The 22,716-nt window shown below is 44.1% G+C and overlaps 1 protein-coding gene across 1 annotated transcript in view; it reads right to left on the reverse strand.

The window, feature by feature from the left end:
• The window catches only part of LOC106744012, a 34,865-nt gene extending 21,673 nt beyond the window's left edge, over positions 1-13,192 (reverse strand). Inside the window, exons 1-3 of the mRNA XM_014618395.1 lie at positions 10,269-13,192; positions 4,821-4,977; positions 2,210-2,320 (exon numbers count right to left, since the gene is read on the reverse strand). Of these exons, the coding sequence (XP_014473881.1) occupies positions 2,210-2,320; positions 4,821-4,977; positions 10,269-12,158 (2,158 nt within the window). The 5' untranslated portion in view covers positions 12,159-13,192. The remainder of the gene's footprint in view (positions 1-2,209; positions 2,321-4,820; positions 4,978-10,268) is intronic.
• Between the last annotated feature and the right edge of the window lie 9,524 nt (positions 13,193-22,716).

The following is a 22,716-nucleotide window of genomic DNA, read 5'->3' on the forward strand; positions in this document are numbered from 1 at the left end:
TGAAACTTGAAGTGGATTAATCCACATGAATGAATATTTCACAATGAATTCGCCCCTTTGAAGTGGGGTACATCAGATCCGCTCTTCAATTCCGAACGAAAATATTCACTCGACGATTCCGAGTGAGGAGAGTGCACTCTATGAGTGAAAAGTCATTCGAATTCGCATGACGGCTCGTCATTCCGCTTTCCACGAGCGGATTTTCACTCGAAGAAATTCAAAAAGTGGCACATCGACGTTTCTCGATAAATGTCGCAACGACAGTAGAAGCACTGGCCAATTATCACGTCGCTAATCGTCGTATTCCTTATATTTTTATCACGTTTTTTTTTCTTATTCCTTTGCTTCTCGGTATATCTATTTTTATATTTTTATCGTCTTTTGCGACGATCGCTTTCTTAAGTACGGCCGAGAATAGCTGTCCACGTGTTCGGGTAAAGTTTCACGGTGCTTCATCGGACGGGTATCGTGCGAGCTCGCGTACGGTTGTACCATTTATCGCATTTGCGTTCGCAATGAAACGCACTTGCGGTGATTTGCGTTTGCAAATTATGTTCACATAATACAGAGAGAGTCGCGCATCGCTGGCACAACTCAACACCGGGAAACCGTTCCGCTTGCGCCGTAATCGCTAATCCGCATCTGACGCCGATTTGCTCGAAGTTGCGAACAATGCATCGACATTCTTATTTGAACTGTCGCGGCAGCCACGGAAGTGCAGCGCAAACAGTGTCGGCGGTGCAATCGCGCGCCCACGCGGCGCATAATTAGTTCGGTGAAATGAGACGGAATGAAAGAGAGAGAGAGAGAGAGAGCACACGGTGAATACCGTCACGTATTCGCGCGTAAGCCGGGACACACAGGGAGGGCGCATTTTCGAGAGAGGCTTGTCGCAGGAAATTGCATCCTTGGCTCGCCCGCATGATTCCGCGGATACGAGGACACTCGGTGTGGAAAAAAGAAAATTACACCGAGCCAAAACGACAAATTCCGTGAAAATTGCGGCATATCGCGTAATTACTTGCGAGAAAACACACTGAGAGAAATTATAGTTGTTTTCAGTCTCAATTGTACTCTTTTTATGCCGCGGCGAATGTCTCCGTCTGCTCAGTCGTTGCGTGAAACCCGTTTGGTGGTGGTTCAACTTGGCGTACTTTTCACAATGATCGAGCGCAAGGAATCCGCAACAACGGAGATAGGACGGTCGCCGAAAATAGATTAGAAATTTGTCCCAAGAATAATATTTACCTTTGTTGCGGCTTGGGTGGATGTGAAAATTTATATATATATATATATATATATCACTCGCATACGCACGCACGTATACGCGCAGGAATTTCGTAAACGTATCAGTGATAGAGCACTCACCCGAACTTCGCGGCAAGCGCTATCGCGTCTGTCTGAAAATAACTGGACTAGTTATTCTCCAAACAAATAATTGCGCCATAAATTTCCCCGTTAAATACGTGGCTTTCTGCACATTAAACTGCGCACGTCGTACTTAATTATTGACTCGCCCGTGCAAATTTTCGCGATTCGCCGTTTCTTCGCTCCGTCGAACCCAGCCTCGGGGATGCTGTTCAAAATTCGAGCGCGCGCTCGTAACATTTTGCGTCTTTACACCTAGTATCGGCGACAGAGAGAAAGAGCAAAAGAACATCCTCACGTCGAACGTATAAATTTCGCGTGTATTTCCCAAGAGAAAGAAATTGCACTTTATATGCAATGCACCGGTATGTGTGTACGCTGTAAGCTTTGTATATTTTACGCTCGATTATTTTTATCTCACGCCGATTTCATTTCCATTGAAGAGTCCCGTGAAAAGTCATTCTAATTTTAATTTTTCTTCGATATCGCGAATTCCTATTTCCTATATCGTAGGAGTCTTTAAGACAATTAGAGAAGCTCGTTTACCGGAACGGACGTTGACCGTTCGCGTTGAACCTTCGCGTTTGTCGCGAGGTGAAACGACCATGATGGTCCTTTTATATTCATCCCGCGAACGACATCGCAATTCGATATCGAACGGGGGTGTCTCGTTCGTTTGCGAAGAGAGAGAGGGCTTTAATTACGGAAGGTAAATGTAGGCCGTGGTATAAATAACGTTACTGCGAAAGTTTATATATTCCAAGCGCTCAATTATCCCTCAGCGTGACGAGAGAGCGGCCGCGGCGATGGCCGATTAACCGGTATCGCGCTTTGTGCTCACCCTTCTCGTCCTTCCCTTTATTGTCGAAGAAGCCGGTTGTGAGAGCCTTCCTCTTCAGCAGGTACGCCCGTCTCTTCGGCTTCGTGGTCGCCGACCCGCTACCGACCGATTCTGGAAGGAAACGCAGAGAGAAATGACCTGACAAATGTATTCCGGAACACATCCACCGTTTTAGTCCTTAGTGCTGCATTATGCAGCCCACTTGTAAAATCCGAACGGTATCCGCTTTTATCTCAAATACCGGAATAATTCATACAGAGCGAATGTCCCAAAGTAAATTCTCGTCGGAGTCGCCGGTGATTTTAATAAACCCTCATCTCGAGTAAGAATAAAACGGGCACGATTCTCTAAAATGAGATTAAACAATGCCTGGATTATATTTTCACGTTTTTGTACGATCCCGTGCGATGGGCAATTAAACCGCGTACGGTGAATTATTAAATCCAGCAGCTTCGAAAAGGTCTCCTCGCAAAAAGTCAGCTTTGGCTGTATCGAGCGAGTAATGTAAAATCGCAGGATTTATGAATCCCACTTTTCACTCCTTGTCATTTCCGACGTGTCTCCGCGTTACAATAATGCCTTCTGTTCCATTATAATTAAATGTTTCATATTCGAGTGTAATAATCTCTCATTATTTAAATCTCGATGACCTCTCGTGACAAAAAATTTCACAACGTGGATGAAACGTGGGTTTTCTATTCAAAAGTGTAAACAAGTGTTCATAACAATATTTGACACGAAAGAATGTTCGCATGACGAGCTTAAAATGTAAAAACTGAAGTTAAATTTTTCTAAATAAAATGAAAATTTTTAGCATAAGCACGAGAAATAAAAGGGTTTGTTCTTTTATGTTAGAATTAGCAGCTTTAAGTGGATCATTCCTGTCATCGCGTGTGCTTTATTCAGTTCGCAAGGTCTCTCGGCGGCTGCGAACACGACGACTGCGGATGAAAAGCGAGAGTATACCGAAGTACCGGAGTTAATCAACGCGCGCGACTTATTGCGCGATGGGAGTTCCTTGCACTCTCCACCGGGCGCATACCACGTCGCTGTTTCTATTATAACGCAGTTATTCATAGTCATTCTATGACACATTCTATTTGCAATACAATGCCGCCTTAACGACTGCGGCGCGTCCGCGCGTTCATCGCATTCCGGCTCTCTTACTCGCTCGCGTGCTATCGCGAGTGTGCCTCGCGAAAGAAGAGACATCGAAATTCGAGTGGATGTTCCGCCGTAAAGGCGAGCGAACGCTCTCGTAGCCATAAACACGTCAATCATCTGGAGTCTTCAGACGAGACAGCCGAACGGCGCCACGTCTTCGCGATAGATGCCAAAGTAATCTCTTTGAGAGATACCCGAGATTCCAAGATTATTCCTCCCCTATTATTATTCCCGCCAGGTGCGAAGGTGGCGGGTTGCTTCAAGGTCAAGCGTCTTATCACCTTCAGTGCGAAAGAAATGTCGTGTCGAAAATTCGCTCGACGTTACACTAATAGAAATTCCACTCATCAAAATTATATACTCATTATCGAGACCTCAGCTAATATCTTCTGCTTTTAACCCCAAAAAAATGTAGTAACAATATGCATGTAAAGTTATTATTACCGATAATAATAGTAACAGCCACTAGAAAAATAGTTCTGATTATAATTTTTCCACTTATGCAATTACAGTTACAAATGCCAAGAAATTTTTCTCAGTATAAGAACCAGATATATTTGAGCGAAATCTAACATCAAGTTTCCGACTGACAAAATGAATTTTAATTTTTAAAGATAACAATTATTTTACTTGCATTTAAATTTGCATTTAACAGCAAGCTAATAAAACTTTTCAAACATAAAATTTCACTTAATAAAGAAATTCTTGCACGTCTCGATGGTCCTCGGATCCTCAATTTATCTTCCGCGAGAATCCCGCGCGCGATCTATTTTTTGTAAGACGACTTCACAATGTTGAAAGGATCGCTTTCAGCGCAAAAATGTGAGGAAGGGGAGAGGAAATTTCTGCGATACCAAACGGCTGAGTTAATTCGCTGAAGAAGGCCTATCTGGATAACTCACTCACGCACGGGGGCGTTGATGAGAAAGCATAAGGATTAGATTCTACAGGGCGTACAAAAGCATCCGAGAAATTCATGACCCTCATCGGTGTTTGTTAAATAGAAGCCAGCGGGGGCTGCGCGTTAAATACGCCTGGAATTTCATTGGGCGTTGTTTCCTCTTTTCTTCGCCTTCATTCCGGAACAACTATATTCCCCGGATTAACGTAGCATGGCACGCAGATGGCCTTAATGGAATTACACGCGGTGGAAGAATTCCTTTTGACTTCGGAGATCCGAAACTTCAAATATAATTTCCAGCCCTAATAAATAATGAATCGAACCAATACATTCCAAATAATACGTACGACTACAAAATCCTAACAACCCTAGTTATATTGCGTGCTGAGCTTATAATGTAGATCGGTGAACTCGAAATGTTACAAGTCGGGATTTAATACTCATAATAGCGTAATAAATCAAATATGCCTCTTCTTTTACTTTTGTGAAAAATAAAAACAAAGTTTTTTTCGTCTAACATTTCAATCATCTTTGGGATAAACTCACCGCTCGGCGGCCTGATGTGCACACCCAGATTGAGAGCTTGAAGCTTCGCCACGGCCACCTTGCAAAGAACCTTCCTCTCGATCTCGGACAGCGTTCTCAGCTGTGTGTCCTGCAGGGTCACGCGCCGACCCGCTGTGCCTGCCCAAGTACATTTTCCCTGTGACAAAAGAAAATCGTGCGTGGTTGATTTAATTTCCCGGACAGCAAGACCGGCGTGCAGCCGGCGAACTGTACTTGACAGGTCCTCTCGGACAAATTTTGTGAAAACCTTCCGAATCTCCAGTGCAGACATCGCGAAGCGTACGAGATATTAAGCTCGGTCGCGGAATACCTCCTCGTGCACGACAGGATTTCCGAAAGGGGATTTCATTCCGGACGGGACCCTCGTTGTCATGCAACGATTATTTAAATTAGTCTTATCATGTAAATTCGCGAAATTAAAATGTATAGATTCTCACGCAACGCTCGAACGGACCGGCGGCGTGCGAATTTTCGCGACTTGTAACGTATATACTTGCCTCTCGGGAGCTTCATTCAATCGAATACGGGTCGATGAATGCGAAACAGATTAAAAGGACGGTGGGTGTCATTAGCTCGTGTTCATTAATGCTTACACATCTACCGTGGACACGTTTTGCGAGAAATTTCCGCGATAGATCGACGGAAAGTCGCCGGGTGCTCGAGAAATAAACAGGACGAAGTGTAATATCGAGGAAACACGAGATGTAACGGGAAGATGCAATATGACGGGCCATAACTCATATATTTTCCTTCCACTTTGCGGAGGAGATCGAGGTAATCTTGCTAGAGATGAAATTGTCTGAATGTTTTGCTCGCGTTTCCGAGAACGCGCCGTGTTATCGAGCCAAGTTTAAATTACGAGAGGGAAATTTAACAATGGACCATCATCAGCTGATTGATACGATGATCAACGTACTATTGATATATAATCGTCACGAGAGTTGACAATATTCGTCTCATTTAAATTACTCACCCACCATATCCGGATGTTTTTTTCCCGAAGTACGCAAAATTTTTATTATTTACAAAAGACACTGTCACATTTTCTTAAATTTATCTCGCAGAATTAGCTCTACAATCGTTTGGAATTTTGTATTTATTTAGCGAAGATACATTAAAAAAGAAATATTAAAAAATTATTCAGAAATGTTATATGTATAATATTATAATATTATATAATATAATATTGATTTATATAATAATTATAATATACTGAAATATTGTAATATTATTATGTATTAATCATAATACTGAATGTATTTCTTTAACGATTCACTAGGTTATCTGTATACATTCAGCCTTCTTTCATCCCTCTTTCATCAAAATCACTTCTTGCTGCCTCCGTCTTTTTGAGGGAGACTTCGGCGAACGTCAATCCTGTCATTTTCTATCCGATAAAAATTGTAGGATAGCTACCCTGCCGCCCAGAAGATATCCTCGCACTCATGAAGTTATCAGCCGCGGGCCAGAAAAATATCAAATTACGTTACGCCCATGAGAAAAAACAATCAAAGAGACGTTGAAAAAAGCGTTGGTGAAAAATAAAAGTTATTCCCGCGGCAATAACGTGTGTGGTCCGGAGAGTTTTGCGCTTTTGAAAGCTCCTGATAGAGCAGGAAATGACATTCGCTTCGATTGTCCTTCGCTTTTTCAAGCCACGGGCAAATGCGTTGCCGCATATTTCCTGCAACGTTGCGCTCTTTCAATACTTCGCGTAGCCCAAAGAAAGGCACGAATAATGGTCACTGTTATTCACCGACAAACAACTTTGTTAACGTGTCCTTTCTTCTCTCTTTTTTTTTGTTTTTTCATGTACCGACGCTAACGTACGTCATGTGCCACACACTCGCGTGCTCCCGGTGAAATTCAAGCTGCGAAAAGCGGAAATAAATATGTAACAATAAGAGAGTTCGGACGGAAAAGCCTGGGAGGGCACTTTGTGATTAACTGTTCCGCATTTTTCAATCCAATCTTTTTACAGTCTTACTGTAACGCAAAAAATCAATAAGAACGAAACATTTCAAGTATATTTAAGACAGATAAGAAGGGGTTTTGGCCAAACACCGTGCTGGCAAATGTAACGTTACAGTATAGCGCAGTGGTAATTTTGTCGCGAATATTCCAGCGAAACTTGAAAATTGCGCTTTAATTTCACCGCCCCTTTAACAGTGGGAGAGCCAACCTTCATCTCGTGGAAAAGTTGGTAGTCTCGTCACGAAATTATATTTAAAATTAATGAGTGAGGCGGAATTAATTCTCACGATGTCGCATACTAAAGTCTCGCCTAATCTGTGATGCTTTTGTAAGAAACATGGGTTGTTCAACGAAACAATTTCTAAAATCTAACGATGCAGACGACACAAACGCGTAACGTTTTAATATTTCACAAGCAAGGGTCGCCGTGTATCGAAGAAGAAGAAGGATTATTCAACCACTGGCAGAGCGTCTGCCGTTGAAAAGAGCTTGAGACGCGCGTTTATTATTCTGAAAAGTTTCCTTATTTCCCGACGAAACAGTCTTACCGCGACCTTCGGCGCGACAGATATTTGGAAATTAACGGGATGATGCGGAAAGGAAGGGAGGAGTGAAGGTCGAAAAAGTTCGTGACTTGGTTCTTAATCTGCCTGGGCAAATTTGGTTACTTCCACCGCTCGTTCTATATTCCGCTGTGGGTGTACATAAGAGAGAGAGAGAGAGGGAGAGAAAGAGAGAGAGAGAGAATCCTGCATGGGATGCATGGAGATTAAACGGAGGATAGTAGATGATATTTCCGAGGAGAGGTCTAACGAAACTACGTTTTCAAGATAAAGACAGGATATACAAGGACTTCGTCTTTCATGCAAATGCGGATGGCCCGTGGAAACAGTCAATTTAGTCTCGCGCTGTGGTCCCACATTCGATTAAACTATTTTTTTTGCTGGTGCCGTCTTTTTTCTCGCTTTTTTCTTGCTCGACTCGACGAGAGGTAGATAACAATGTTCACTCGCACGCGCAAGGGCACTTTAATGCCAACGAAATTGTATCACGGAGCGATTTAAACGACGGAATCGGTGTGATACGGGATTTAGCGGTATTCGGTGATTAGCAAAACTGCTTCTCCATTCGCGACCGAGACGAGTTTTTCTCGTGAGAAAAATATCGAAACTCCAATTTTTCCAAGTGAGACCGAGCGAGCACCATCGTCTCGTTCCATCGAATACGTTTCTCATGGTACATTTTGTGCAAAATACGATTTATTCTTCATTTCCTTGAAAATATTTTTTTAAAAATAACTGATGACGTCGAGCGTGGAACGCGGTGTCGAGAAGAATCAATTCTGATTATAGATGAGGTATCGATAACGAACGACGTAATTTGATGAATACGAAATTCGATTTTTCCCCTTGCCGCGACAACGAGAGGATTCCTTTTCCTTTGGCGATTTCGCGGCGGATCTTATTCGTCGGAATAACCGGAGGAACGCCACGTGAGAAATAGCATGCCGACGCAGAGGCAACGGTGGTAGTAGCCTTTTGGCTTCGGTGTTGGTGTATATCCGAGTAGTAGTAGCAGGGGTTAAGTATAGTTTATACACACCGCCGTTGGCTGACTATTTCTGGCGGCGCCAGCGAAATTCCGAGGCCCTAAATTGGTTATCGCGCTTACCGCTTAACGAGAACGTCTTGCCACAAGGTCGATCCCCTTTTTCTTCTTTTGCGTTTTCCCCTTTCACGCATCTTTCGCGTGCTTAGACGCCGAGGATAAGGAGGTGTCGAAGGAAGAAAGGAGATACGCGCGTTAGATCAACGGCGCGATGATTAACCGAGCGTGGCGCCGAGAGAAGCCTTCGGGCCCTATGGAAAAGGGTTCACAAGGAATTCGAAAGATATTTGCAGAAGAACTATTTGCGAAGATTTGTGTCACACACACACACACACACACAGATCTTAATCGCGAGTGTTACGGTTGAAAGAGTGAGCGTTCTCTGGCGAAAACTTCAATGAATATATAAACGATAGACGTCGACAGACGCCGATGTACTATTTTGTTCTAATTAATATTCAAAAGAAATTATTTAACTCAGAAAAATTCTATTCAAAATCATTCAACAGCTGAGTTGAATTCGCGAGCGCAAGAGAAATCGATCCAAAATATTAATAAATCATACACCGCGATGTTAACATCCTTATAAAATAATAACTCGATAATTATAGAGGGGCTAATAAATTTCGAAACGTTGCCGGAAGACTCTTCGCGCGGCGATTTACGGTGTAAACATAAATATCGAAATTGCGAATAGTAAGGAGAGACACTTGCCAGAGTTCGAAGTTATCAGTGACTTGCTATCTTTCACATTAGAGGCTGTCGGCGCATAATTTAGATAGATCGCTTCTAGACACTTTCGCACAACAGGACGTTACTATCCGACGGAGAAGCGCGTCGTGTTATTCATCATGTTCACAAGGGACGCGTAACAGGTTGGAGGCCGACGTCAGAGGATGTAAATAACTTTTCTCGCTCCCGATACGTTCGATCCCAACGAACAATGTTTTTCCGGCGGATGAAATTTTTCGTGGCCGTCCGTTTCGCCGAAGCATGCGTGCACATGTAACGCGGAATCCGCTCTCTCGTGTCCTCTCGAAAGATATTCCTGCCTCGCGTAACGTGGAGACCACCGCCAGAAAGCGCATTACGAAAATGCGGGTCTATGCCAAATTCTACGGTATCTACTGTTCCTTTTTATCGAGCTTTTTGCTAATTTCGCGAAGACGCCAAAGAATGCGCATGATATAACAGGTTGGAAAGTGTCGCCCCTCGGGATGCATTTAATATAAACTTCCAGCGGAGACGCACTTCGGCTTCTGCTCGCCAGCTGTCTCGTCGTATCTCACAAGTGGCGGGGGAAACTCTACACGCGATTAATGAATCTGATTATCACCATCGCGAGTTGCGCGAGTTCCCGCGAATACTTGTCACAAGTGCACAAAGAGGTGTCACTTTCGCATGTGAGAAAGCTCAGTCGAGACAACTCGCATCGAGTTAAACGAACTCGACTTCAGGTGTGTGTAATTGACCCGATTGACCTGAAATTTCAATAAAATTCTGACGTTCCTTTAATCTCTCGTTGGTTTAAAACAAATGCGAAATTTTGAATTGTTAATTTAATGAAGTGATTATAAAGTCGGCCCAACACATCGGTCATATTTATCGCGTCTGATTTACTCAACTTTCCTAATATTAAAATTTCATCGATGTTAAAATTTCCTCGAGATAAGAACATCTTGTTTTCAATATCTTCATCGCAAAAGACAATACAATCGGCGGTCGAACTGTCGGGAGCTCCCGGCTCGAAAGATCCGATCGAGATTTCTCCAGGATGAAAATCACGGAGGAAAATTCGAGAATCGACTGTGAGAGCAACGCACAAACATGGAAGCATGCACTCACCTGGGGCGTCCACACGGACGGCTGATGCGACGCCCTGGAGGTGCTCTTACTCCTGGAGCGCCAGATCTTCTTCGCCACCAGCCGGCTGCCGTGATGGACCACGCTGCTCGAGGACTTGCTCTTCTGCATCGCGGTGCCACCTGCGGAATTGGTCGACGCAGACGTGAGTGCCGGTGAACCGGGCGCGGAGTGCGGCTTATCCTTATGCGCGTTGGAACCGTGCAGGAGATGGGACAGGAAGGACTGGTGGTGGTGGGGTTGTTTCGGGGTGGACGGCTCCTCGGAGCCGAGGCCGGCGTCGATGCTGCTCCGCGAGCTGGCGTTCCTGCTCGCGGGCGACGTCGTCGTGTCGGCGTCCGACAGATTCTCGGACGGCGGCGCGTCCGCGGACATCTCCCGATAATTCACAGCCCAGTTCTCCTCGGTCTGGCAGCCCTTGCTGTTGCCGTCGTCGTCGCCGGGCTTGGTGATCTCGCCCTTGGCCTTGATGTTGCGCAGATTACGGTCGTAATTGACCCGCTTGAACCGATCGACCTTGTCCGCGTCCATGGACTTTTTCCGCGCCATTCTCAGGTACCTCTTGATGGTGTCGCTGACGGAGGGCGACACGTCGTCGTTGTCGACGCTGCTGCGCCTCCGTCCGCTGGACTTTTGCGACCCCGGCTCCTTCGACGGGTCTTCCTTCTCCCTCTCGAGCAAGATCGTGTCGAGGATCGCTCGCGAGACCGGCTCGGTCTGCGCGCAATTGTCGAAGAAGCCCCGGTCGGTGCTGGGTTCTTGGACGGCGATCAGAGGCGGCGGCGATTTCAGTTCTCGCTTGTCGGACGACCAACTGTCGGATTCTTTGCCGAGCGGCTTGCTGCGCTGATGATCCCACCATCTGCTGGACGGTGAGGTGTAGGCGCCGGTGGCCCGGGGCCCCCTGAAACCCCGGGTGCACCTCAGGTCGAAGTAGAGCTTCTCCAAGAGCTTCCGGTCGGTCAGAATGTCGGAGACCACGTGTTCCCGAGAGGAGGATTTACTGTAGTAACGACCCAACGTCTCCATCAGCGACTTGTGCACGTAGTCACCCTGATAAGACGGCACAGTCGGGGCCACGTTCTTCTCGGCGACGGCGGAAGAGCTTTGACGGGAGGAAGCTGACTCTTCGCGCCTGGTCTGCGCTACGATCAAGTCCAGGTGCTGCTGAAGCTTGTCTATCAGGCTGCGATAGTCGAAGGGCTCCTTCCCTTCCGTCTGCTCGGCTGTTCCCGCGGACTTGGCCGATGTCCTCGGCGGATTAGCCGCGTCAGCCTGCATGTTCAGGTACTTCTGTAGCATGTCAGCCAATTCTTTAGCCTCGGTGTCCTCCGCCTTGCGACGCGTCACCGGACTCGACGGCGTGCTACCGCCGTCGCCGCCGCCTGACGTCAGCAGCCATTCTCTCTTCGCCTTCGCCAGATCGAACTTGCCAGACGTGGTCGCGTGAAGGACGAAGCTCTGAGGCGAGCTCCTGGCGTCGTCCGCTTCGTCGGCCGAGCTGGCTTGGGTCCGACAGCTGCCACCTTTGATCGCCCGCCGACGTCTCTGAGTGCGGAAGCCCAAGCTGCCGGGATACGAGGCCTTCCTCCACAGCAGGAAACGCGGCTCCTTCTGGCAGACTTCCTGGAAATACTGCTCGATCTTCGGTATGTCTTCCGTGCGATTGTGCGTACCGTCCGGGATAAGACGTCTGCCGGCGTCCGTCATGTACCGCCAGGTCTTCCTCGTCAGCAGCCATCGCTCCTTGGACGGCTTGCTGGAACGCTTGGTCCTGCGTTCCTTGGACGTCGCCGGGGGGCCGCGTATCGAGCTCCCGGTGTCCATGCTGTCGCGACGCGAGCGTCTCCTGCCGCCGGGACGCTCCGCCATCGTCGCGTCCTTCTCCTTCCTCGCCACGCGAACCACCTTCGCGGAATTCTGCCTCCTGCGTCGTACGCGACAGCCGACGACCAGTCGTCAGTCGTCCACCAACTTCCCCTGGCAAGATCGCTCTACCATGCCAGGTGGTGTGTGCCTGTGAGCGCGCGCTTGTATGCGTGTATTTCTCTCTTTCTCTCTCTCTCTCTCTTTCTTTATTTCTTGTCACTCGCGACGATCCGTCATCGTCCGACCGGGAGGACACATCGGGCGAAACGGAACGTCCCGTGCAGGACGACGCACCACTTTGCACTTTGATACTCGGCCGTGACGCCACTCGCTGAGGGAGACTTCTCCGAGAAAGAGAGAAAGAGAGAGAAAGACGAGCTGTGATCGAGATCGCGCGATTCTTCTTGGACGATGATAATTCCGTTGGTCCCCCGGGTGCCAAGAGAGATACCAGCTTGGAGAGGAACCTGAGCAGTTCCGAGCACCAAGCTACTTCTCCTAATCCGATTACTCGACGTATCCTTCAGGTAGTGAGGTTTCAGGGTCAATAATGGCCGGCTAGATGGACTCGAGAGCACTTGGATCTCCTCGAATAAGAATTGGTGAAGCTGTTCGGGTGGAGAAACACTATCTCGCGATCCGCAGAACCGTGTGTTCTCCAGGTAACGAAGGTCCACTACTGCGCGAATAAAACGATACGGCACTATGACGACAATGACAACGACAACGACGACGTCTCGACGGCCGGACGACGTCGCACGGAATCGCACGCGTTGCCCGCGAGCCGGCAAGGTGGAAGCTGCCTAAAGTACGCGACTACTGCTCCTCAGGGCGTCGCGACGCTCGTGGACGCTCCGTGTCTAAAAGCGTCTTGGCCCCCGTCTTGCCTCTTCCTTCCCTCGTGCGGAAGCGCAAACGAGCGAGGGAGCGAGCGAAAGAGCGAGAGAGAGAGAGAGGGAGAGAGAAAAAGAGAGAAAGAGAGAGAGAATGAGAGGAGGAGGACGGACGCGCTGTGGAGACGACGATGGACCAGACCGAGGAAGAAGCGGAGGTATAGACTGCGGTCTAGGATACCTGGGCCCGCAGACTAACCGGAGGTAGCGTCAGCGGTGTCGTCATACTTTGCCAAATACCGACGGCGCTTTCTGGCGGCGCACCCGGCCGCTGGCGTTTCTCGACGAAACAGTGTCGGCTTTGACGACGTCGTCGGTGACGGCATACCCGCCTCCCCGTCGTCATAATATCGAATAAAGATGACGATGTAGCATCGGACGGAACGCGCTCATCACCGCCGGCCACCGATGAATTAAAGCCAATGGCAGGCGTGACGAAGTAAGTGTGTCCGTCGTTGTTCTCAATTGAGTCTCGGGCGATTGCGAGGGAGGGAATGGTGATATATACTGGGAGAGGAGTACACACTGAGAGAAATCCCATGAAAATTATAGCCACTCTCGGCCTCGACTATACCTTCTGCTGGTTTTAACCCAAACAATACACTCAGGGTAAAAGCGGATTGGCAAAATTTGTCAGCCCCGTTTAAAAAACATTTGTGCCCATTGTCAGGTAGATCCTACCAAATTCGTTTTTCAATCTACGTTGCATCGATACAGTTGCTGACCAAATCGCAATCGTTGAATCAATTGAAGACCCGTTACAGCAACTGTATAATTTGTTCGATAGGCTAAACGTTGTGAAAATTTGAAGAAATTTTGTTCGTTTAAGCAAAGTTCCATTCGCCTTGTTACTTTCTTTTTTTCAGTATAATAATAGCAATACTCATGTGAGGTTATTATCATACTCATGTAAGGTTATTATCAGCAACGCTTACTTAAAAAAATAGTCCTCCTGGCTATAATTCCTTCACTTATACGATTGTAGTAACGAATAAATTTTTTTCTCAATGTACACTCGAGTATTCCCGGTTATGGCTGCATAGTGGTTATACGTTTTATTAGCGAGAATACACATATAAAACTCCAGATGAAAACATAACCGTAAATTATACAATTAGATATTCTAATGGAGACTTTACACTTCATGGAGCAATAATAATTGTGATAAAACCGAAATCTGTAATCATGACGCGTCGATGTGCATGTTTTATCAATGATACTCTAATGACATTTTCAAGAAAGTTATCATTTGTGTCAAAATAAATTTCCTGTCGTAAATCATCATATCCAAATCGACGACACAGCTCTCCGAGCTATCTGTGACACCAAGGATCATGAAAAGCGTGTAACTTTATAATTGTAATACATCTATTTCCAATATAAACATTCTCTCCTTAAGTCATATTGAAAGTACTATCGATACTATTGACACAACATTGCAGAGGAATAAAATAAAAATAGCTTCTCATATTCCGAAGGTTGCTGACGCGGTGAATGTATAGTGAATAGTATGCATAAAATGAGCATTTGCAATACTTCGTGAGGCACTTCGCGATGCAGTGTATCGATATGCAATGCGGAAGGCCCGAGGTGACTAGAGAACATGATAAGATATATAATCACCGCAGATCCTGCACGCTCACTTTTTGTGAAAAACAAGCGAAAACAGACGGACATGTATATTTAATACTTAATAATATTTAAACTTTCAACATTCTGTGTTGAAAATTTAAATATTTGTATATCCGTATTTTTAAAGATCAAAACGATAAAAATGTCTAGGGTTAGGTATATATATATATAGAGACATTGATACTTTTATTTTACTTATTGTTAAAATTCAAGCGATTTTAACAGCTTTAACCTCTTCAGAAATGAATTTATTAAAATTAGAAAAAACTGATTTAATTTAAAAATGACATCTGTCAATATGTCAATCGTATGATTTGGGATCTCTCTTTTACTTGTTGTAAAATTTTGTAATAAATATTTATCTACAGTAATGTTTATTTGTCAACAATGTCCGAATTGAAAAAAGGACATTGAACGTATCTACATACATGTCAGTATCCTTGAGAAAGTCGACGGAACATTAATTAAGACTCAGCTACAAATATTGAAATACGAAAGAGCGAATAATAACATCGGTTATCCGCGACGTGTTCCCTAGGGCGAAAATTGCGTGTAAATCTCACGGAACGCGACGATTTGTTCGCTCGTTCCGTCGATTCGGGGGCGCTCGATTGCGCAACATACATCCTAAAATCGGTAATCGATGAAATCGCTTTCGCGCTAATTAATAGGATAGCACGAGGTACGGCATGCGACATACACCGGTCTTCCGATCAATTTTTCGGTGTGATATTTCAAACCGTCAGTTTAAAGTGGATTTTACTGCTAATTGGATTATCGCGAGCAACGAAGGATCGCGGTGTCAAATGTACCGGTTCCTGTTTCGAGACCCAACTAAATTGCTCACGTGTACCACGTACTAACTATTCGTCATCAGGTGGCGTTGCTTGTAATTTTCCAGAGTATTCCGCGAAAAGGATCGTTCGCTTAATGGGACTGGGGAAATAATTGAGCAGCCGGAGATTTTTCATCGAGAAAAGGGTAAATCACGGTCCAAGCTGAAGTGACAGAGAAAAAGCAGAATTACATAACATTTTACACGAAAAAAGGTAGGTTCTTTCTTCGTAACCTGGTAATAACGTGGACTGATATAAAAACTGTTACAGAATATTGGCCAGTATTTTCAGGAAGGGATATTTTTCTCGTCCAACTGCTTCGGGGGTCAGTGTACAGTGCAGGTTGGGCTGACACATCTTGTGCTGGTCGATACGGCGATCGTAAATCAGAAGCGAGTTAACCGAGACTCGTCGGCCAACGGATTCTCTTTTTACTCGCCGGCTCGGAGCTTAATGTAACACTCGGTCATGGAGAAGTACGTGACGCGTGAGAAATAATCGGCAAGAACGGCGAAGACTGATTTCGTTATCAAAAGGCCGGGAGACGACGACAAACACATTCTGATTTCAAAACTTCAAGACAAATTGTAATTCTCACGCGAAAAATTCATGTATTCAATTCATCGCGGGAAATAGAGAAATATTGTCGCAAACGCGACGTGAAAAATTGCAAAGATAAAATTATACAAACTATGCGACGCATCTCATTTGACAGTTCGCATCGTGGGAACTTATTTGAGGAAGAAACCGCTGTTTGACTTTACCTTCTCTAAAATTCATGCTTCTACGCTGATGCGCGTTGTTTGCTGTCTACAAATACGTGGGAGTTTTTGCAGCAGCACAGGAGACAGTTCGCTCGCTACCGAGCAAGCAACTTCCTGCCCACCGAAATTACGCGGGCCCTCCAGGGTTCCAGCGAGGTAACTCGAAGAAATGCGAGCGAAATAATGAGAAGGATCTCGAATATTACCTTCGAAAAATATTTTTCTTGCGCAAATCATGTTAGGCGATATCCGATAGAAAAGCGCGATTTTTGCAGACTTTGAGTTTAATGTGCAGAAACTTCCTTTTCTTCATGAAATTAATTAATTTAGGGTTTATGTAATATATATATATATATATATATATATTTATTTGTATTATTTTCTTTAATTATATTTTTTAATTACAGCATACATACGCAGAAAACATTTTAAAGATATTTAAATATCTAATACTTGAATACCTAACTTACAGACATTTGAATATCTTCTGGAAACAAGTTTTTTTAGTTTCATAAAATGACATGGCATGTCCGAGTTAAATAAATGTTTATTTAGAGAAAAAATACCGTTATTTTTTATTATTTTTTATTTTGCCATAATCCTAGTTTCGAAAAATTTATATTTCTAATAATATATGTGATCTGTCCGATATTATGCTAATATGTATGTTAAACCAAATATGAGCGGAGCTGGTAGAACTTTTCGGTTGTCCATGAAAATGTAAATTGAGAAAGCCGGCGATATTCTGTGATGTCTTCGCACGAATTTCACCATCGAGAGCATGATAAGAAGTTTCAAAGACTTCGGATGAGTTCAGATAAGGCTCGTCGACAGACACTTCGGCGTCTCGACGAGTGGTACGAAACGCGAACTCTCTAAAGATAGAGCGACGTGTGTCGTTTCTCCGCTTCGTTTTCTCCCTCGTTTATTTACTGCCGCCCTTTTTTTCCACGCATCTCGCTCAGTTCTTTCGTTTGGTAAACGCACGGTACATTCAGCCTTCGCACCTGTTTAGATTTACGTATGCACCTTTCGAAATGATACCGAGCTCTCTCTTTCAAAATGAGACCAAGGTGAAGAAACCGACAGTATTCAAATAAACGCTACCTTCTCAAGAACATCAAATGTAAAAAACACATGAGAATTTGTACTTGTTGAATATTCGGAGTTGAAATTAATTGTTTCAATGTTTGTCAGATATATATGTTTCATTTTGTACGTTGGACGTACGGCGTACACGTGGAATACAGCTCGGTTCATATTCGCACGGTGAGACGCTTCTGCGAGGACTTTACTTCCCGTTGTACCTTTACGAGCCAAACAGTTCTACTATTCGCGCAATGCGTTGCAGGTACGACGGTTGACAACGCTTTTATCGATTGCGGAAAGCGGAACGGGCTCGCCGGAAATGATAAACGAGCCGCTAAACGGCGATTGTAGACAACATCCGGCAGACAGTGCCGAGCTGCAAAATCCTTTCACACATCTACCGCACGAAACACATAAACCGTACATAAGGTTCACATTGCACGTTGATGAGGAGCAAACACCCTTTTTGTCAGCAGGTTTTATTATGGTAATATCGCGAAATTTATCTCTCCTAACCCAGTGATATTAAATTAATTCCGCCCTGGCGAAAATGTGTAATTTTATTCTATCATTTAATTATTATTTTGATAATATTATTTCGATAATATGTGTAAAATACACAGTAGTATTTTAATAACTTAACTTTAATTTATATGTACCAAACTTTGGCCAACGTTCGTTACAATTATATTTTCCACAAATAATTACGACTTTTCTATTTGTATAATTTTGTATTTGTGCTCGTGTTTTATACACGATATGTTTGTAGTCTGCAACGGAAACTTAGGAACCGTGTGTACTTTTTTCCGTTTTTTGTGAACAATACACACAATTTCGAAGAAAGGCGTCCTGAATCGAAGCATCATGTGATTTTTCAAGTTTACGGGCATCGTTTTGAGAATACGACATATTTGTTCTCGACGTAGGTTACCCCAGTATTTTTTTACGACTTTGAGGATATTGGAGTTGCCTTCCGATAATCTCACAGGGAAGTTCAATAATCTCGAAGAGTCCCCTTCAAGATCTAACGATCGACTGCTTGGCAGATTACTGATATGTGGAATTTGATTTCGAGAGATTGCCCACAGGCACGAGAGTTACACCATATTGCGCTTTATACAGCCGGCGGCGAAATCGAAACCTTAATTATCTTAAGGAATCGATAATATCTGATAGGCACGTCGGTTATATTTATTCGCCGATAAATATGTGTTTAATTCACTTACGAAATTCGCATTCTTCATAAACAGATGAATAAATGACATAATCAATGAGAGTATTTAGAAACGTGCATTTCGAGAAAAACTGAAAATTTTGCAATTTGTAATTTTTGAGAAAAATTTTATAACTCTGTGTGTGTGTGTGTGTGTGTGTGTATGTTTGCACATTACAGAATTATAATTTAATTGTACTAAAAAGATTTCCCGTATATATATAAATGAATAAATAAGTAAATAAATAAGTCTCGTTCCGAAGAGCAGTAATAATTGAATCTGTAAATCTGTAAATCTGTAATCTAAGAATTACGTGTAACTGTTTGTTGACCGATTTTGTGTAATTGTGACGTCAACAAACATACAACGAACACGTCGAAATCTATCGTCAATGAGGCATGGAATAAATCGAACGTTGTCACCACGTGGAGATCCCTGAAAGCTTCAATCTTCGAGAGCCATCCAATATGCGTCAACGCGCGTCAGGACGAATGAAATCCTTCGGGGGTAGGCAAAGCTAAATACTTCCATGGCCAACAGCGATCTGTGTAATCCCCGACCCCGGGTTTATACGTGGGCAAAAACGTGCTACGGTATCATCGTGCGAGCTTTACCTCTAATCACGAGGCCGACGTCAATATCGAACGAACACTTTATAAAGATAGCGCCCGCATCGAATGAAGAAATCCGATCAAATAAAGCTATTTTACGTGACATCTTATTTTCCCCCGAAATATTTCCAGAATAACAACGCTCGTTACATCATACCGAAAATATCGCGAAACGTCTTCCGAGATCGTCGCATCTTTCTTTCGTTAGAGAAAAGACGATCTCGACGACCACGAGGTGGATTTTTTTCACAATTTCGCAACAATCGAACTATAAAAACAACTTTTGGAGATATAAGGATGAATGGAGATATTAAAATAGACGAAATTTGACAAAAGGAAAGGGACCAGCTTCTTAGAGGGCGCGCTTTAGAAGACGCTGGTCCTTTGTTTTCGCCAGACAGTTGAAATATCGAAAGAGACGTCGAGGAAGATATTTTCTATTTTGGCGAGCGTGGTGTCTGTCGCTGGAGGCGCACGATACTTTAAGACAAATCGTCACTCCGTTCTAATTTCGCGGCCCGCTTCTTAAGCGATTAAGCAATTATTATGAAATATTGTGACGGCTGCCAGTTGAAAAATTTGACGTAACTCCCTCTGTATTTCTAACGTCAAAGCGCCCTGATAAAGTGTGTATATACGCGAAACTTAGAGTGATAATATTTATAGTAGCGAAGAGTAAAAAGTAAGCGGCGAGAATAAATATACAATTCGAAGCAAGGCTCGGCCGTGCTGTTTGCCGCACGCTTTGAAGGTGCGCCGGCCCGCGCATTATAATTACGAAATAACTATAATATATGTTTGGCTGTACAACATTTAGGGGATAATGCTTTGAATGGCCGATCATAAATCTGTAATCATCGTAATTCACGTTCGCGTATACACAAATCAGCCGCTATTAATCAACAGCCGGTGAATCATATAACGAGTTGTATCGGCCGCGTTATCGCCCGTCCGTACATAAATAATTATATCATTGTGAATCGTAGGGGAGGATTTTCCAGGCACTTTAACGAGACTGAATGAAATTAACCAGGAATTGGAGAACGCTGCAGTGAATTAATTCCGCTGTGGTGAAACTTTATAACTATTGTTACCTTGACTATTAATATTTTTACTGGCGTACGGTTTTTTTTTTACTACAAATGGTAAAATCAAACACTCGTGCTCTAGAATGAATAATGTAAATAATGAACAAATTAAATTGCGATCTTTCAACTTGAAAGAGATGCCACCAGCTGTGTCCGTGGGAATTCATTCTACTTCTCTGAATAAGTAATTTATCTCAACGCTACGTCTTTCAGTAGAAATAATAGTGCCCTAATGACAAAGTAATGACGAAGAAGATGCGAAAGCGGGCGCGCAGGACGGTGAAAGAAATAGAGAGACACAGAGGGAAGGGGGGCAGGAAAGGAAGGAGGGAGAGAGAGAGAGAGAGAGAGAGAGAAAATTACGGAAGGACATCGGTAGCGTAACCAGCGCCAGAATAATCGTCCCAGTGGCGTCTTTTAATCCGAACCGCCATACGAATCTATTTTTCGCCGGACAATCGCGCCAGAAATACCGGATTGGCCCTCCTTCGCGATAATTCTGTTCTGGTGCTCACATGATCGCCACCACTTGGTGCCGCGTCGCGTACACGTCGGGTGAATCCCGGCGGTGTATCGCACGTTTCACAACTGGCAATGTCAAGATATCCATTGCGCGCGACCCATTTCCGCGTGCGAATAAAACGATGATCGATCACGTTGCGACGACGCATTGAAAATGCACGAGACGTTTGTAGCTTCGTTAAAAAAAAAATTACATGTATATGACGAAATTAAATGTTTTTTGCGAATTTTTGGAGAGAGGGAGAGTGGATCTTCCGAGTGAAATTCCCGAATGCATTGTAAAACAACGAAGGAATTCGCGGGTCGAGGCGCGAGGGCGAAAAATCGGAGCTTTTCGCGCGGATCGATCGGCCGACGGAGCCACCACCGTTCTCGACTGTTTCCCGCGAGATATGCGATGTAACATAGATATAGTTCGATCGTCGATCGGCGAGACTGGGTTAGAACTCGTCGTACGTATTATAAAATGCGAGTATTATTTTTAGATCGGCGCAAAAATATCGCAAGGTCGCCGCACGCGCCCATGCTGTTGCCCGACGCGCGCGTACGGTGCGAGCGAGTCTCCGAAGAGCTTCGCTCTTTCCTGAAGAGAAGACGCCAGATGCCGCTACTGTGTGGAGGAACATCCCCGGCGACGACGTTACCCGTTGGTAGTCCGTCGGGTAGCAATCGCGAAAACGCGAAATGTTCGCGGAGGACTGACTTTTCGACGGCCGATAGAGCGAGGCACTCGTGCCTGGTTCGCTGATCATCGCGCAACAATAACAGCATTTATAATTGTTACAAGATGACTTAAAACAGTTGTAATAATGTCATGCGACAAAATGTCATATGACAGTGAAGATATCAGACAGGGAAAATTTATGAGAGTTCAACTTTTCGACCGACGATATCGCGGGGTAAAAAAATATTATTGAATTGAATTGAATAATTATGTGTATATTCGTTGAATAATTATCCCTTATTGGATAATTATCTGTATATTTGTAATATCGATATTTATATAATTATGTCTAATGTTAAACGCAGAAAGCACAAAAGACTCATATATTTTTGCATCTAAAAGAAATAAAAGAAACTAAAACTTAAACAACTTGAGCTTTTTATAATCACCGGTTGACTCTTAAAGTGGAAGAAGTGCACCTCACGTAACCCTCAGTCAGAAATTGTATATTTGCTCATGTAATGACAACTAGGGTTTTACGAGTCAATGAAACGCGCAACGTGACATCGAATGATGCCGACATTTGTACCTTTGCTGGCATCGATTGAAGCTCTACGGTTGGCTTAATGCTCGCGGCAAAATTAGACATTTACTAATTTTAGGATGGTTTATTCTGTCACAGAAGAACGGGCTAATGCCGTGAATCTTTTCATAGAAGACGAATATCAACAACGATTTGAGCAAATGAGATTTATAATTAGTGCATTCTCTCTCTCTCCCCTCTCTCTCTCTCTTTCGCGTGTACGGCTTGGATTATCTACGATAAATTTGGATCTCCTAAATAATTAAATTTTTTAGAGGAAGAGAGAGTGTGAGCCACATGCTCCCGATCTTTCTGCGGAGTGTCTCGGTCGGCGATGAGTCAAAGAACTAGAATGATACACAGTTTAATTTTACTTATAGACGAACACTGTGGACAAGGGAGTCGCAAATCCGCTTTCATATTAACGCGTGCACGCGTTTGATAGGAAAACCCTTTCCCGTTAAAAGTACCAATCAAAGCACAAATTTCCACATCATTTTGCTCAACATCGGCAATAAGAATTGAAGCGAGAACTAGTGGCCATCGGAAACGCGTCTCTTCGAAATTCGGCTCAAGAATGCAACCAGTTCCGAATATTTAATCGATATACAGAATGCTTTTTTTTATTTTCTATAACTGATAGATTCGCGAAGAGATAACGAAAT

Source organism: Dinoponera quadriceps, unplaced genomic scaffold (genome assembly GCF_001313825.1).
Source record: "Dinoponera quadriceps isolate SergipeBrazil2010 unplaced genomic scaffold, ASM131382v1 scaffold1252, whole genome shotgun sequence".
Lineage (NCBI taxonomy): Eukaryota > Metazoa > Arthropoda > Insecta > Hymenoptera > Formicidae > Dinoponera > Dinoponera quadriceps.